Genomic DNA, 14,117 nt, shown 5'->3' on the forward strand with positions numbered 1-14,117 from the left:
GTGCCACAGGCAGAGGATTAGCCTAGTGAGCCACGGCGCCGGCCTTAAATATGTAGAGCTTTTGACATGTCAATCATACTCCAATAAAGTGGTTAAAAAAAGAAGTGTAAATCTTCCCACACATCATAACAAAGATGTTTTATTTAATTCTTTTAATTTAGAGGCCAGTGTGTGGTACAGCAGGTTAAACCTCCGTATGCGATGCTGGCATCCCATATGGGTGCCAGTTCAAGACCCAGCTGCTCCATTTCTGATCTAGTTCCCTGCTAATGTGCCTGGGAAAGCAGTGGAAGATGGCCCAAGTGCTTGGGCCCCTGTATCCATGTGGGAGACCCAGAAGAAGCTCCTGGCTCCTGGCTTTGGCCTGGCCAGCCTCAGCTGTTGCAACCATTTGGCAATCTAGTTTCTCCAGTGGTTCCTACATTGTGGAATCTATCTCCTTGTAGGCTTTTTTTTAAATCTCTTTTCAAAATGGTACACATATCCCCATCAGTTCAACAAATTAGCTATATTACCAGTTGAATAATCTCTTTCCCAGTGATGTTTTATATATTTTGCAGAGCACGTTAGCAGGCAATGAAATCCCAATAAGTAAAACTGGGGACATGATTGACATAGTGCCTTAAGTTCAATAGTTCTGCTAATACATTTCATAGAACAACAGGCATGCAGAGGTGCTGGTGATAAAGTTTAGCCATTACATGTTGTGTTGCAAATATTAATGTTGTAAACCAGAAGTAAAGGGCACAGACTATACTTTAACGAAAAATCTCACAAAGAGAATAAAAACTTCCTCTCCTCTCAAATTAGTGGCTGGACCATATATGATGAAATTTTAGCTAAAATAATGGAGTCCATGATCCTCAGGCAAAAATATTCAAAAGTTGGATATAGCAGCAACTCTATCATTTTACTTATTCTGCAAAAAAAAAAAAAAAGCCCTTAATTTGCAAGAACCCACTTACACTATAGCTATTAAAATTCAGTCTCATAGGACATTGTGATCTTCACAGAAGGAGCAAGTGTGAACTTGAGGAAAGAAGATGAAATTCACCAGCACGAAGGGGGAGGGAGGGGAAGTCAAAGTGTTGTTCTGTTTTTTTTTTTTTTTTTAAGATTTTTTTATTTGTTTGAAATTCAGAGTTACACAGAGAAAGAGGAGAGGCAGAGAGAGAGAGAGAGATCTCCCATCCGATGGTTCACTCCCCAAATGGCCTCAATGGCCAATCCAAAGCCAGGAGCCAGGAGCTTCTTCCAGGTCTCCCACGTGGGTGCAGGGGCCCAAGGACTTAGGCCATCTTCTACTGCTTTCCCAGGCCATAGCAGAGAGCTGGATTGGAAGTGGAGCAGCTGGGACTAGCACCTGTGCCCATATGGGATGCCGGTGCTTCAGGCCAGGCGCTAACATGCTGCGCCACAGTGCCAGCCCCGGTTCTGTGGTTTTTACTTGTGTGTGAACCTCAGAAACTTGCTACTTCTGCTCAGGGATACAGAACCTCTGCTCCATGTTGATTTTGAATGCTAGAGATAAATACATATAATCAACACATATTTTCTTAGTCTGTACCTTACGAGACACTGAGCTGACCAAAATATTAAGCACTCCTCCAAAAAGGGTGACATCCTGACTGATGGCAAGGATTTATTTATGAAATAGATTCTTATTCATACGAAAACACACTGCTTGCTATACCTCTGATGTTTGCAATGCTCATAAACATCATTATTATCAAGCTAACTATGTCCCTGTCAGAAAGCCAATGAAAGGTAGACATTAATGGAACGGAGGGGGAACAAAACAGGGCTTTGAAGCTGCACACAGGCACTGCACAGATCAACAGCCAGAAAGGACCCTCGGCAGAATTTTCCATCCAGTTCACAACGTGACCCTTGGAGGCTTTTAACATGAAAGCATTACCCAGTTGCAGAAAATAACAGCTACAACAACAAAGAAGAGGTCAGAGGGATCATCAGATTTATTTCCTATGTGGAACAAAAGGCGCCTTAATTAATGAAAAAGAAGGTAATTCCTTAAAAGTCCAGCCGCAGAGACAAGCACCTCAATGGGCCTGCATGTTAGCCCTTATTAAATGCTGAATTGCTTTAGATTCATCTCTCTGGCAGGCTCGGGTTTGGTAATCCACCCAATTAACGGAGGCCTCTTCAGCAGTGTATTCTTTATTACTTTTGAATCTGTTTCATTTCTTTTGCCTCCTTCGCCCAGTAGAACATGTTCCAACATCACCCATGGTTCTGTTTTCTCCACAGCAGCTCAGTGTAAACCTGGAGGTAGCAGTCAAGTTTGTTCACAGCAGGCTAAGGACGAAAAGCTAAGTTTGAGGGAAGTGACGCAAAACTTGAAAAACGAGGGTAGAACGGAGAGATGCTCTACTTGACCCCAGCTGGGTGGGGCCAACGCTGGCAGAGGTGCCCTGGAAGGCAGGAACACAGCACCCATCTCACCCACACCACTGCATCCATTTGTCCCCTACATATGCCCTGCTCAAGAGGGTCACACAGAAATAGTCTCCGCTGTCACAAAGCATTCTTTTCCCAGCCCTTCCTGGCTACCTTGCCAGGACAGTTTCCTGTTAAACAATATTAGGATTAATTTGCATGTCGGTTCACTGGGAATTAAACTGAGACACCTGTCCTCGAAACCTGGGCTATTCCATGTAAGTCACTAGCTACACATCAGTCAATAACAGGCCACTCATTAAATTCAATATATAGGTGGCCTCAGGATAAGAATCCTCATGCCCTCTTCAGAAATAGCTGTAAGAATGAAATAAATTGTGTCTGACCACACAGCATCTGCAGGAAGATCTTAAAAGCTGAGGCCAGATTTTCTTCTCATGCCTACTAGACTTACGATTATAAATAGCCTCACTTGTAATGAGCTGAGTCAAGAAGGAAGATCCCAGGAAGGTGGGGTCCAGCCTGCTCAGATAGGATGTGGAGAAAATGACTGAACTACTGTCTCCATTCTGTCCATCAACAGAATAGAATATAAGTAACTAAAACACTGCAAGGTGCTGGGTACAATGAAAGCTTCAAGGTCAAGTGTAGCAGGAAGGCATACTTGTGATGAGATCACAGCCCTAACATTAAATACCCATATGTAGGTGAAGGTGTTAAATTGTCTTATGCTTCCATTTCTTCTATTTATTTATTTATTATTATTTTTTTTTTTTTGACAGGCAGAGTGGACAGTGAGAGAGAGAGACAGAGAGAAAGGTCTTCCTTTGCCGTTGGTTCACCCTCCAATGGCCGCGGCAGGCAGGAGCCAGGTGCTTCTCCTGGTCTCCCATGGGGTGCAGGGCCCAAGCACCTGGGCCATCCTCCACTGCACCCCCTGGCCACAGCAGAGAGCTGGCCTGGAAGAGGGGCAATCATGACAGAATCCGGTGCCCCAACCGAGACTAGAACCCGGTGTGCTGTCGCCGCAAGGCGGAGGATTAGCCTAGTGAGCCGCGGCGCCGGCCTCCATTTCTTCTTTTGTAATATCAGAGATGATAATCATATGAAAACCATAGAATGTTCATGAAAATCCAACAGAACAACTCATAGGAAGCTTTAGTGTTTAACAAATGTTAAAAACAAACAAGCAAAATTTCCATCCACAGCAAAATTTCAACTACAACAGATAACGTCAAGTGGTCCCTATTCTAACTTTCTTCACCAAGATACTGCAAAAATCAGTGGAGTAAATAAAAGAAACTATTTTGAATTCTTAAAAAAAGAGTCTGGTAAAATATACCAATTTTTCAGTCAAATTTCTTATTATCACATCGAATTGGATGCTGAAGCTTTGAGTTTCTTACTCCAACTCCTGGGCTTAGAAACCCGTTATAGATCGATCACCCCATGGAAAGGCAGGCCCCGCACTGTAGGAGATGGGAAGGGGAACGGGGCGGGGAAGCGGAAGGATTCTAAAGCTCCCTGCCTTGTGCCTCATTTATGAATGAAAATCTGATCTTTGCTTTACTAGTCAAAGCAGCAAAAATCCTAGAAATGCCCTTCAGTCTCGGGCTTTTCCACACTAGGTGATTGTGCAACCCACTCAGCTGAGCTCCAAGTGTGGAGATGGAGGCCGTGATAGGAAAGACGACTGCAAGAGTTGCACTGAGATCCCATAGTGAACTTTGGAAAGAAACCAAGGAGGAAGCAAAGAAAACTTTCAGCGTCTGTCTAGACTCCGTCTCCCTGGAACTAAACTTCATCTCCCAGGGCAATTGCAAGACGGTGATAATTAGGATTAGCTACAAGGCTGCTATCTGCCAACTCTAGCTCATCACCAGCCTTCACTTGCCCACATCTCTCTCATGCCACCATCCGCGTTTCAACGGCTGAAGATAATGAGGCGGAGAAACTGGTTAGCAGACCGTATCAGAGGCAGCTGTGCACCTGTGCGGGGCTCCATCGCAAAGTCTGAGCAATCAGTGGCGAGAAAGTGACAAGTGATTTTAGACTGTCTTCTGCTAATCACTCACACTAGCTAATCATTAATGACACCTCAGTGAGTAGTGATATTTAGAATGAAAAGTTTTAAAAAAAATGTAAGTTGCCCACTTAACCATCATGGGAAAGGGCCATTCTGGATGCAACTGAGAAAAGGGCTCCTAGTGAAATATCGATATCAAAAATAGTGAAAATGATTTTCTTTTTTTTGACAAGCAGAGTGGACAGTGAGAGAGAGAGACAGAGAGAAAGGTCTTCCTTTGCCGTTGGTTCACCCTCCAATGGCCGCGGCGGCCGGCCCGCTGCAGCCGGTGCACCGCGCTGATCCGAAGCCAGGAGCTAGGTGCTTCTCCTGGTCTCCCATGGGGTGCAGGGCCCAAGCACTTGGGCCATCCTCCACTGCACTTCCTGGCCATAGCAGAGAGCTGGCCTGGAAGAGGGGCAACCGGGACAGAATGCGGCGCCCCGACCGGAACTAGAACCTTGTGTGCCAGCGCTGCAAGGCGGAGGATTAGCCTAGTGAGCCGCGGCGCTGGCCGAAAATGATTTTCAATAAGTCTCTTTGATCTTGCCTAAGTGGGAGTGCCACCTCATGTGTAGCATTCAAGAGCACTTTATGTAGATGAATTTTATAGAATAGATTGTATTTTTTTTAAGAATTACTTTATATGAAAGGCGGAGAGGGAGAGGGAGAGAGAGAGAGAAATCTCCTACCTGCTGGTTCACTCCCCAAATGGCTTCAATAGCCTGTGGTGGGCCAGGCCAAAGCCAGGAGCCAGGAGCTCCATCCAGGTCACCCACGTGATGAAGAGGGGCCCAAGCACTTGGGCCATCAAGTGCTGTCTTCCCAGGTAAACTAGCAGGGAGCTGGATTGGAAGCAGAGTAGCTGGGACTGAAACCAGCATTCTGATATGGGATACAGGCATTGCAGACAGCAGCTTACCCACCATACCACAATGCTGGCCCCTTAACGCATAATTGTAATATTTTAGAAAACAGAATAATTCTACACAAAGGGTGAGGACACAATTAAAAGGTGATGAAAAGCAAAACAATCGGTAAATATGTGTAATAGCAGAGGTGTTCACGGCTATGGCAAAAACCTAAGAGGATGGCATGTCAGACTCGGGCTGAGATGTGGTGGCATTTAGGTGAGAGGGAACGTTAAGCGTGGGAACGACCCCTACCTTGGGCACAGTCTTCACGCGGAACAGGATGTTTTGGAAGGAGTGTCCGTCGCTGACTTGCAGGACTGCAGCATCAGAGGTGCTCTCTGAGCCATCATGGGCGTAGTGGAGAAGACCTCTGGAGAGTTCATCCAGCCGGAATTGATAGAGAGGGCTGGCAGGGGATTGACGGGTTTGGAGCAACTGGCCATGAAGTGGAGGATCCAACACTTCGACTACCACATCCTGCGGGTTGTCATCATCTCGGATGTCAAGTAGCCGGGTGGTGATGGTTGCCCGCTGTCCTCTGCTAACGTGGAGAACCTCGTTTCTCAGCACGTAGGGGGCCTGCCAAGTGCAAGCAAGGAGGCCATGGAGAGTCATTTAATAGGAAAGAGAGGGTAGCCAGGGGACTAGGAACGAGGGGCTGCAACCTGATGTATCTATGCTTTGTAAGCAATCCAGGTGCTCTAGCAAAATGCCAAACTGTTCCAGCGTTTGCCAGAGGTGGGTTAGACGTAGTAATCACAGCAACTGAGGTCACATCATCCCTCTGGGTTCTAGAGGCTTCTCAAGCTACTGAACGACACGGATGAGAGGCACTCTGCGATCTTGATTTACATCACATCCCCATCATTCTAAGTCAGATTAGCTCCGTGGCAGGAAACCCATCCAAGAGGTACTAATAAGAGGTGGAATTTTTGGACTTGTGTTCAGGAGTGACACTGCAGTGCAGCCTGCTGATCTAGTGTAAGATATGAGAGGGCTTCAAAGAGTGCGTGGAAACATAGGATTAAAAAATACCCTTTTTTAGCTGCCAAGAAACCTTTGAAATTCATGCTTATGACGGATCTCTAAAAAGTTCACGGAGAATGTATATTATGAAAAAATTATGCATGATTTCAAAGGATTTTTTTGGAAGGAAAAAAAGTTATCTTTTAACTCCATTTTTTTCACTAACTTTTTGAAGTAGCTTTATACTTCTGCATCCAGAATTTACTCTAGTTCTGGTCCTTCCAATGATTTTTTCAAGCTCTCTTAGCCAGATCTTGCTAGAGTGTCACCTTAACTCAGTAAAGAAAGCCTGACAAGACCATGGTCTGGGTGAGAAAGGCAATGACCTGGTTAATTCACGTGGTCCTGCTAGTTTAGCAAAATTGGATGTTTTCCTTGGGATTGTCACATTTCCCACTGCCAACTTGAGTAAGCAAATAAAATGTCTTAAAGATAAAAGTTAGTGAACCCTAATATAAAAATACTTACCAGAAAAGAAAAAATCAAAACTAGAAGCCAAAAAAAACATTCTTAGTATTTTTATCATTTGACATTGAACCTTCTAGAACTTTCTCAACACACTGCCTTCTTTAATCCAAAAGGCTTTCTTTCTTTTAAGCTTTGCCCCCCCCCCCCACTGCCTTCTGGAAATTACAATCTGCATTAAAGTAATACATCATTATAATAATCACCATCATAATAATAGTGGGAAATTAAAAGGTAGCTACTCCTCAGAATTCCCAAGTGAGTATTCTAAAGCTGTGATTTTATCCATGGAAGTGAAAAGTTCCTCATATTCTGAAAGAGGGAAGATCAAAGGGGATGTGAAAATCCACAAATGGAAAAAACCAAATTATCTTACATGAGAAAAGTCTCAGGGAGGCCCAAGACCACAAAAGGAACAAAAATAAGATTGAATTCTTTTCTCAAATTCCACTTTTAAAAACCCAAAATAACAGTTTTTCACACAATATAATTTCAAAATGCCCTCATTATTCACTCACTTGGTTATGGGAAAACAAGTAAGCACACTCAGGGAACCATGGGAAGTGACCGTCTCAGATTAAGAAGTTACTTGCCCAATATCCAGATTGGTCATTGGAGTAGCTCCATTAGCCCAACAAAAAGGACAAAACATGACTTCTGAGTTGCAACTAAATCCTTAAGCCCTAAGATTGAATGTTGGCTTATGGCCTGTATTCATGGAGATCACATGTTTCAGCTTCAATTAAAACAAACATGCATACACTTTGCCTATCAGTGAGATCAAATTAACTGAGGATCGATTTCTAATTATTCCTAAACTCCAAGTTGTTCCTGATGCCATGACACCGTCCAGAGTTCAGCTGGGTTACAAATACCATTTGGCAGCCATTTCTGGTTCAAGTCTACATCGCTATCCACAGGATCTTTTCATTGTTGGACCAAAGAGATAAAAGTACCAGTTCAAAAATGATAACCACGCATCCTCCCTTGAAACATGGCCAACACAGTTATCATGTGGAACTGCAGGCGTCTTGGTGGCCCAAGGTGCTGTCCCTGACTAAGATCCTCTAACTGCTATAAATTCCACCCTCCGGAGAGAGAAATATTTAGTTAACACTCATTTACTTAGAGTAAGGAAAGTGTTAACACCTGGAACCGCTACAAATCATTCTCAATCACTAGTATCAGATTTGATATAGTAAATTAAGGTACCACACTGTGATGAGCTGGAACAAAGGCTTTGTAGGCAGATCCACTGGGCACACACCTTGCGTCTCTATCACCACTGACAGGATACTCAACCTCCCTGGAGTAGTTTCCTCATCTGTGGGATAACAGCGCCTCACAAGGTTGGCCTGAGGATCAGCTGAGTGATTTAGGTGAAACACTAAGGGTACTACAGAGGTGTCAGTATCATTGTTGCTGCTGTTATACCTGGAAGTACTGAAGATTACTCCAATGGCATTTCAAGAGGAAACCAAGACAGGATGAATTCAGCTCAGCTGTTATTCTAAAACTGCAAGAAAATCTTGATTTGTGCCTGAGAATGTGAAATTATTAGTTGCTTGACATTTTGATTACCTGGGTTGAAAATGCTTGTATGTTGATCAGTTGTGGCTCAGAGAAGAACTGCTGGTCACTAATTTTCAGTGAAAAGTAACCTTTCCTAAAGAAGTCCCCAAAAAAGGAAAAATACAATCATTAAATTAGTCTTTAGAAAGATAGGGATTAAAAAGATTTTTAGGTCATGTGTAAGCAAGGATTTAGATCAAGCCACTACATGGGGTTGTGGCGTAGTGGGTAAAGCCGCCTCCTGCAGTGCCAGCATCCCATATAGGCGCTGATTTGAGACCCGGCTGCTCCACTTCTGATCCAGCTCTCTGCTATGGCCTGGGAAAGCAGTGGAGGATGGCCCAAGTGCTTAGGCCCCTGCATCCGAGTGGGGGATCTGGAAGAAGCTCCTGACTCCTGGCTTTAGATCGGCACAGCTCTGGCCGTTGCAGCCATCTGGGGAGTGAATCAGCAGATGCAAGACCTCTCTCTCTCTGCATCTCCTCCTCTCTGTGTGTAACTCTGCCTTTTAAATAAATAAATGAATAAATCTTTTTTTAAAAAAAGCCACTACAGTATAACATGTATACTTGCAGTATAACATGTATACTGCAAGTAAAATTACCATAGATTGATATGTTGAGAGCAGGCTAAAAATACCATGTGGTCTCAGGTCTCCTGGTAACATCATAATAATCATTATTTAACCCCTTTATTTCCTACTTTCTAACCTGAACGGATAAAAGCCTGAAAAATCAGTTGCCAGGTCAAGAAAGATTAATAATACAAGTGATCTTCAGAAAGTTCAGAGAAAATGCACATTATGAAAAAAAAAACTACACATGGATTTCAAATATTTTTTGTTTTAAAATAAACTCATCTTTTAATTCCATTTTGCATGACCTTTTTGCAGTACCTTCCTACAGTGCAGGCTAATGGTAAAATTGTGGAATAGAAAGAAATCTTCTATACTGTGTGATGGGTTCTGCATGCTCCCCTCCTCAACTCCTGCCCAATTCATCAGGGCCCCTTGTAATGGCCACGCTGCATGACCCTATCTATCTCCCCCCACCCCACCCTCACCCATATGCTTTGTGGACGAGACCAGGGAAGGATGGCTGAGTCCGCCCTGGAAATTTGGAAGAAACCTGAACACCAGCAGTCAGTCTCACTATTTGACTGTGGGCAACCAGAGTCTATCATGTTGGTGAGAAAGTGGAATAAACTTGTCTACAGGAGAAAAGCGCATGAAGCCCATGAGCAAAGAAACCCAGGGATCAGAGAAGAGTTAGGTCCTGCTTCCCATTTCTGCTTCTAGCTTCCAGACTTGTCCTGGGGCACAAGTGCCCTTGATGGCTTTGAGCTCTGAGCCACCCCTACAATATTCTAACAAGCCTTATCTAACACCTGACCTAACACAAGCAGACTTGTATTCCTTGCAACCTAAGAGTCCCACCTAGTAGCGAAGTAAGCCTCACTCTTTGCTAAGGCTTCCCTTTGTATAAAAGGGTATTCTCCCAGCAGCTTTAAAGACTGTAAGAACGGAAGGGAAGAGAAGTCCACCTTCAAAGTCAAACGAAGCAGTGATGCTGGCAGGTAAGGTGTGTGATTGATGCATTCCGGGGACTTCGGAATCCTGGTCTATTATAGGGACTACAGTTAGAAAGTTTCTTTCAAAGGTGTTCTTGGAACTTTTGACTTTAGTCTGAAAGGATGTGGATGGATCGCAAAAGTGTTACAGCAAAAGCCAGAAACAAAAGACTATATACATACACATGGCACTTTACAAAGAGCAAAACTACAGGGATAAAAAACAGATCTGTACTTACCAGGGGCAGGGTGGAAGGAAGCAACCATAACAAGATTTGGGGAGTGATGGGACTGCTTTATATCTTGTCTGCAGTTATGATCACAGCTGTAAGGCTGTTAATACTCACAGAACACCATACTTTCAAATGGCGAATTTTACTGAATGGGAATTATACCTTAATAAACCTGATTTTTTTTTAAATAAAAAGGCATTCTTGACTCTTTCCTCCCAGTCCAACCTCCCCTTTATTTTCTGCCCCATTTAAATCCTGCCTCTCTTCCCCTTGCTCCATGCTTCAAGAGAATACGACTGGTGGATGTGACAGGATGAACAAGAGGGGGTGATTACTCTCAATCTACCTGGGAAAAATGGTATTTGGTGACCCTGAGGCTCCAATAACAGTGTTCAGCACCTCAGCAGGGCCAGCTAATCGCAGGCATCACAACTGCATTTACAGGTTCCTGTTACTCCACAGGAGCATTCTAATCCCAAAGGAATCCAGTCCTAAAGGATTCCAATCCTGGGGACATGGCCAGTGTTTTCATGGAACAAAACCAAATCAAAACACAAAAGTAGATGGCAGCTGTTTTTTTTTTTTTTTTTTTGCATTATTCAGAGACTTAAATAATTTCACGAATTTCTGCCAACTTCATTTTACTATTCCTCTTATCCGTTCTTTTGTTTGTATTTTTAGTTTTAAAAACATCCATTATTAAAATGGGAATCCCCAAAAGGAGTTCCAGAAGAATTTCCTAAACTATGTCCAGTTTAGGGGAGCAAAACTACGATTCTGCCAGAACCCAGGTGATGAGAGGTTTAAGATGTGAACTAGACAAGAGGTTAGCTTTGGTTGTCTACAGAGGTTTATGCTTTTCCCAAGAGATTCCAGGACAAATGACCATAGGCAGCAAACTGCAGAACTGTATGTGTGAGTGAGTGATTGAGTGATTGAGTGATTGAGAGAGAGAGAGAGAGAGACTAAGAAGTATATTTAGAACAGAAATGAATGCAGGAGAGGGAGCAGGACCTTGAAGACTGAGTTGATGGCAGCTGATGCCAGACTCTAAGCTCCAAGTCTGCAGCAAGATGTACTCCTCTGTGCAGTAAACTCTGTCTCACGATGGTGGAAGCAAGGTTATGGCTCCTACTGTATTAGGAGGCAGAACCCACTGTGGCTAAAGGCATAGGTGGTGGAACCAGAGAGGCTGGACTGGAGTCTCAGCTCTGTGCTCAGGTCAAGAGGTCTTAGGACAAAACTACTTAGAGTCTTGAAGGCCTCTGTTTCCTGATCTGCAGCCTGGGAAAATAACATATATAATGCATGTGCTTAACAGAACACCTGGCTCAAATTCACTCAGTAAGTGTTCCTTTTTTTTCCAACAATATGACCACGTGAGGTTATTGGCATCATCAGCCTTGAACTTCTTGAAGAAGTGTCATCACCTTTTCTCCCACTGTCTGCAAGTCCAAACTTCAAAACAAAAACAAACACACACACACAATTAAAAAAAAAAAAAAAACACCAAAACCTTCCAGTTCAGAGAATGCTCCTACGTGGGAAGTAGGATACACAGCAGACTCATAGAATGGCAAATGCCCTCAACAGCACTCTGGCCTCAGAATCAGCCCTTAAGGCATTCAGATCTGCTAAAAAGCCCATGAGAGTTTCGCAGGCATGGAAAGCCAAGACATTGTGGCAAAAAAAAAAAAAAAAAAAAAAATTACCTAAATGAAAGATCTCTGTGAGTGAGATCCCAGTGGAAAGAACTGGCCATCAAAGAAGGCAGTACCTTTCTCTGAAGGGAAGAGAACTTCCACTTTGACTATGACCTTGTCTAAATAAGATCAGAGTTTGTGAACTCAAGAGGCTTCCATAGCCTTGGCAGCTCATGACAAGAGCCTCAGGCTATTACTGAGGTCATAAATAAGAGTGTTAATTGTTAAATCAACAACAGGAGTCACTGTGCACCAGCTCTGTATGTATGACCTCTGTCCTTAATGTGTTATACTATGTGAATTAATGGTAAAACTAGTACTCAAACAGTACTTTACACTTGGTGTGTCTGTGTGGGTGCAGTCTGTTGAAATCTTTACTTAGTATATACTAAGTTGATCTTCTGTATATAAAGAGAATTGAAAATGAATCTTGATGAAGAACGGGATGGGAGAGGGAGTGGGAGATGGGATGGCTGTGGTTGGGAGGGAGGTTATGGGGGGGAAAGCCACTATAATCCAAAAGTTGTACTTTGGAAATTTATATTGACTAAATAAAAGTTGAAAAGAAAAAAAAAAAAACCCTCCAGTCCAGTGTTTGGAAAATATCTGGTGTCCTCACCACTGTTCCAAGGCTTTGAAATTCCTGGTCTACTCCCGGAGTCTACACTGAATTATCTGCACTAATGACGAAGAGCAGGGCGAAGGCTGGCCCCGAGGCTCATCTCTGGGGCACTCTCTCCTTTCTGCACAGGAGATTTACTCGGCTAATTACAGGGCTGCATGGGCTTGGGTTTGTGCAAGCCATCAGCTGCATTCCTGAAGCATACGTCAGTTGGGGTGGAGAGACAGCCAGAAGTGTGCAAAGCATCAGTGGAAAACTGGATCAGGCTTAAAAATTAACCACAATTAATCCTATAATGTGGATAATAAAAAAAAGTTAACTCTGACTCTAAGTTTCCTTCCAAATCTGCAGTTCTATAGGGACCATAAAACACCTTGAAAAGCACGTGCTCTCCTTTATCCACCCCACCGCCGGCTCCCTGCATATTACTCTCACGTGGAGGAAGCAGCTGTGGCGTTTGGTTTTGCTTCTGCCTGGCAAAAACCTGGGTAATTACACTAGGACTTTTCCTGTCACATCAGAGAATTACCCATAATTATGTGATAAAATGAAAATGCCTTGAACAGAAGCACACTCTCCGAGCAATTAGGGGGAAATGATGACAGACAGCTGAAAGCGTTCATGGGGTATCGATCGTCCGCAGGGAAGGGACAGTTGCTGAGCGAGGCTGAGAGAGGGGCCAGGGCGACGAAGCAAAGAGGGCGGGAGGAACAGAACCTGACTCACCTGAGTTTGTCCTTGCTGTGCAGAAAGCGCACTTTCTTCTCGTTCACATCTTGCCAGCTAAAATGGCCAGCCTTGTCCAGCTGGGCCTCTTTTCCATTTCTTGCGAGCACCAGCTGCCCATTGGTGGGAGTGCTCACTACGTGGAACAGGAGGTCCTGCACCCTGCCCTCCTGGTGCTGCACATTCAGGAGGGAAAAGTCCAGCGCCTTCATTGAGCCAATGGCCAGGGCCAGGGAACCATTCACGTGAAGACTGGGGGTGTGCACCTTGCCTGGAAAACATGGGAATCTCAAGGTCAGGCTGGACCTGTTCCCTTTTTTTTTTTTTTTTCAACAAAGAGCAGACTTGTAAATTGAATTCAGAACTACAGAAGAGATTCTAGGTGACTGTGTACCATAAGCCTCCTTCTAACCTCCTTCTAACCCAGTAGCTATCACCTGGATGCACATGAAGAAACAGAACTTCAATGGAGGAGTTAAGCTATAAAACCCTTAGCAGAAAATACAATAGATGAGTGTGATCTTGAATTGAGCAATACTTCTTAAGCTATGAAATAAAAAGCACAATGACAAAAGAAAAAACATGGCCTGAACTTCTTCAAAATTAAAAAATTTTGCCATTCAATGAATACCAGTAAGAAGGTGAAAAAAAAATCTACAGAAAGAAAATATTTCCAAATCATAAATCTAAAAAAGGACTTGTGTTCATGTATATAAAGAACTTCTTTAACATAACAATAAGAATTTCTTCTTCCTTTTTTTTTTTTTTTTTTTTTTTGACAGGCAGAGTAGACAGTGAGAGAGA

General features: G+C 43.5%; 1 protein-coding gene across 2 annotated transcripts in view; it reads right to left on the reverse strand.

Moving 5' to 3' along the window:
- FRAS1 (Fraser extracellular matrix complex subunit 1) overlaps positions 1 to 14,117 on the reverse strand; it is a 491,248-nt gene that overhangs the window by 149,932 nt on the left and 327,199 nt on the right. For both annotated transcript variants that reach the window (XM_051820195.3, XM_051820194.3), the window contains 3 exons: positions 13,314 to 13,584; positions 8,470 to 8,554; positions 5,650 to 5,976 (listed from right to left, as the gene is read on the reverse strand). In XM_051820195.3, the coding sequence (XP_051676155.3) occupies positions 5,650 to 5,976; positions 8,470 to 8,554; positions 13,314 to 13,584 (683 nt within the window). The remainder of the gene's footprint in view (positions 1 to 5,649; positions 5,977 to 8,469; positions 8,555 to 13,313; positions 13,585 to 14,117) is intronic.

Source organism: Oryctolagus cuniculus, chromosome 8, assembly GCF_051225735.1.
Source record: "Oryctolagus cuniculus isolate XC-2025 breed Fujian yellow rabbit chromosome 8, ASM5122573v1, whole genome shotgun sequence".
In the NCBI taxonomy this organism is placed as follows: domain Eukaryota; kingdom Metazoa; phylum Chordata; class Mammalia; order Lagomorpha; family Leporidae; genus Oryctolagus; species Oryctolagus cuniculus.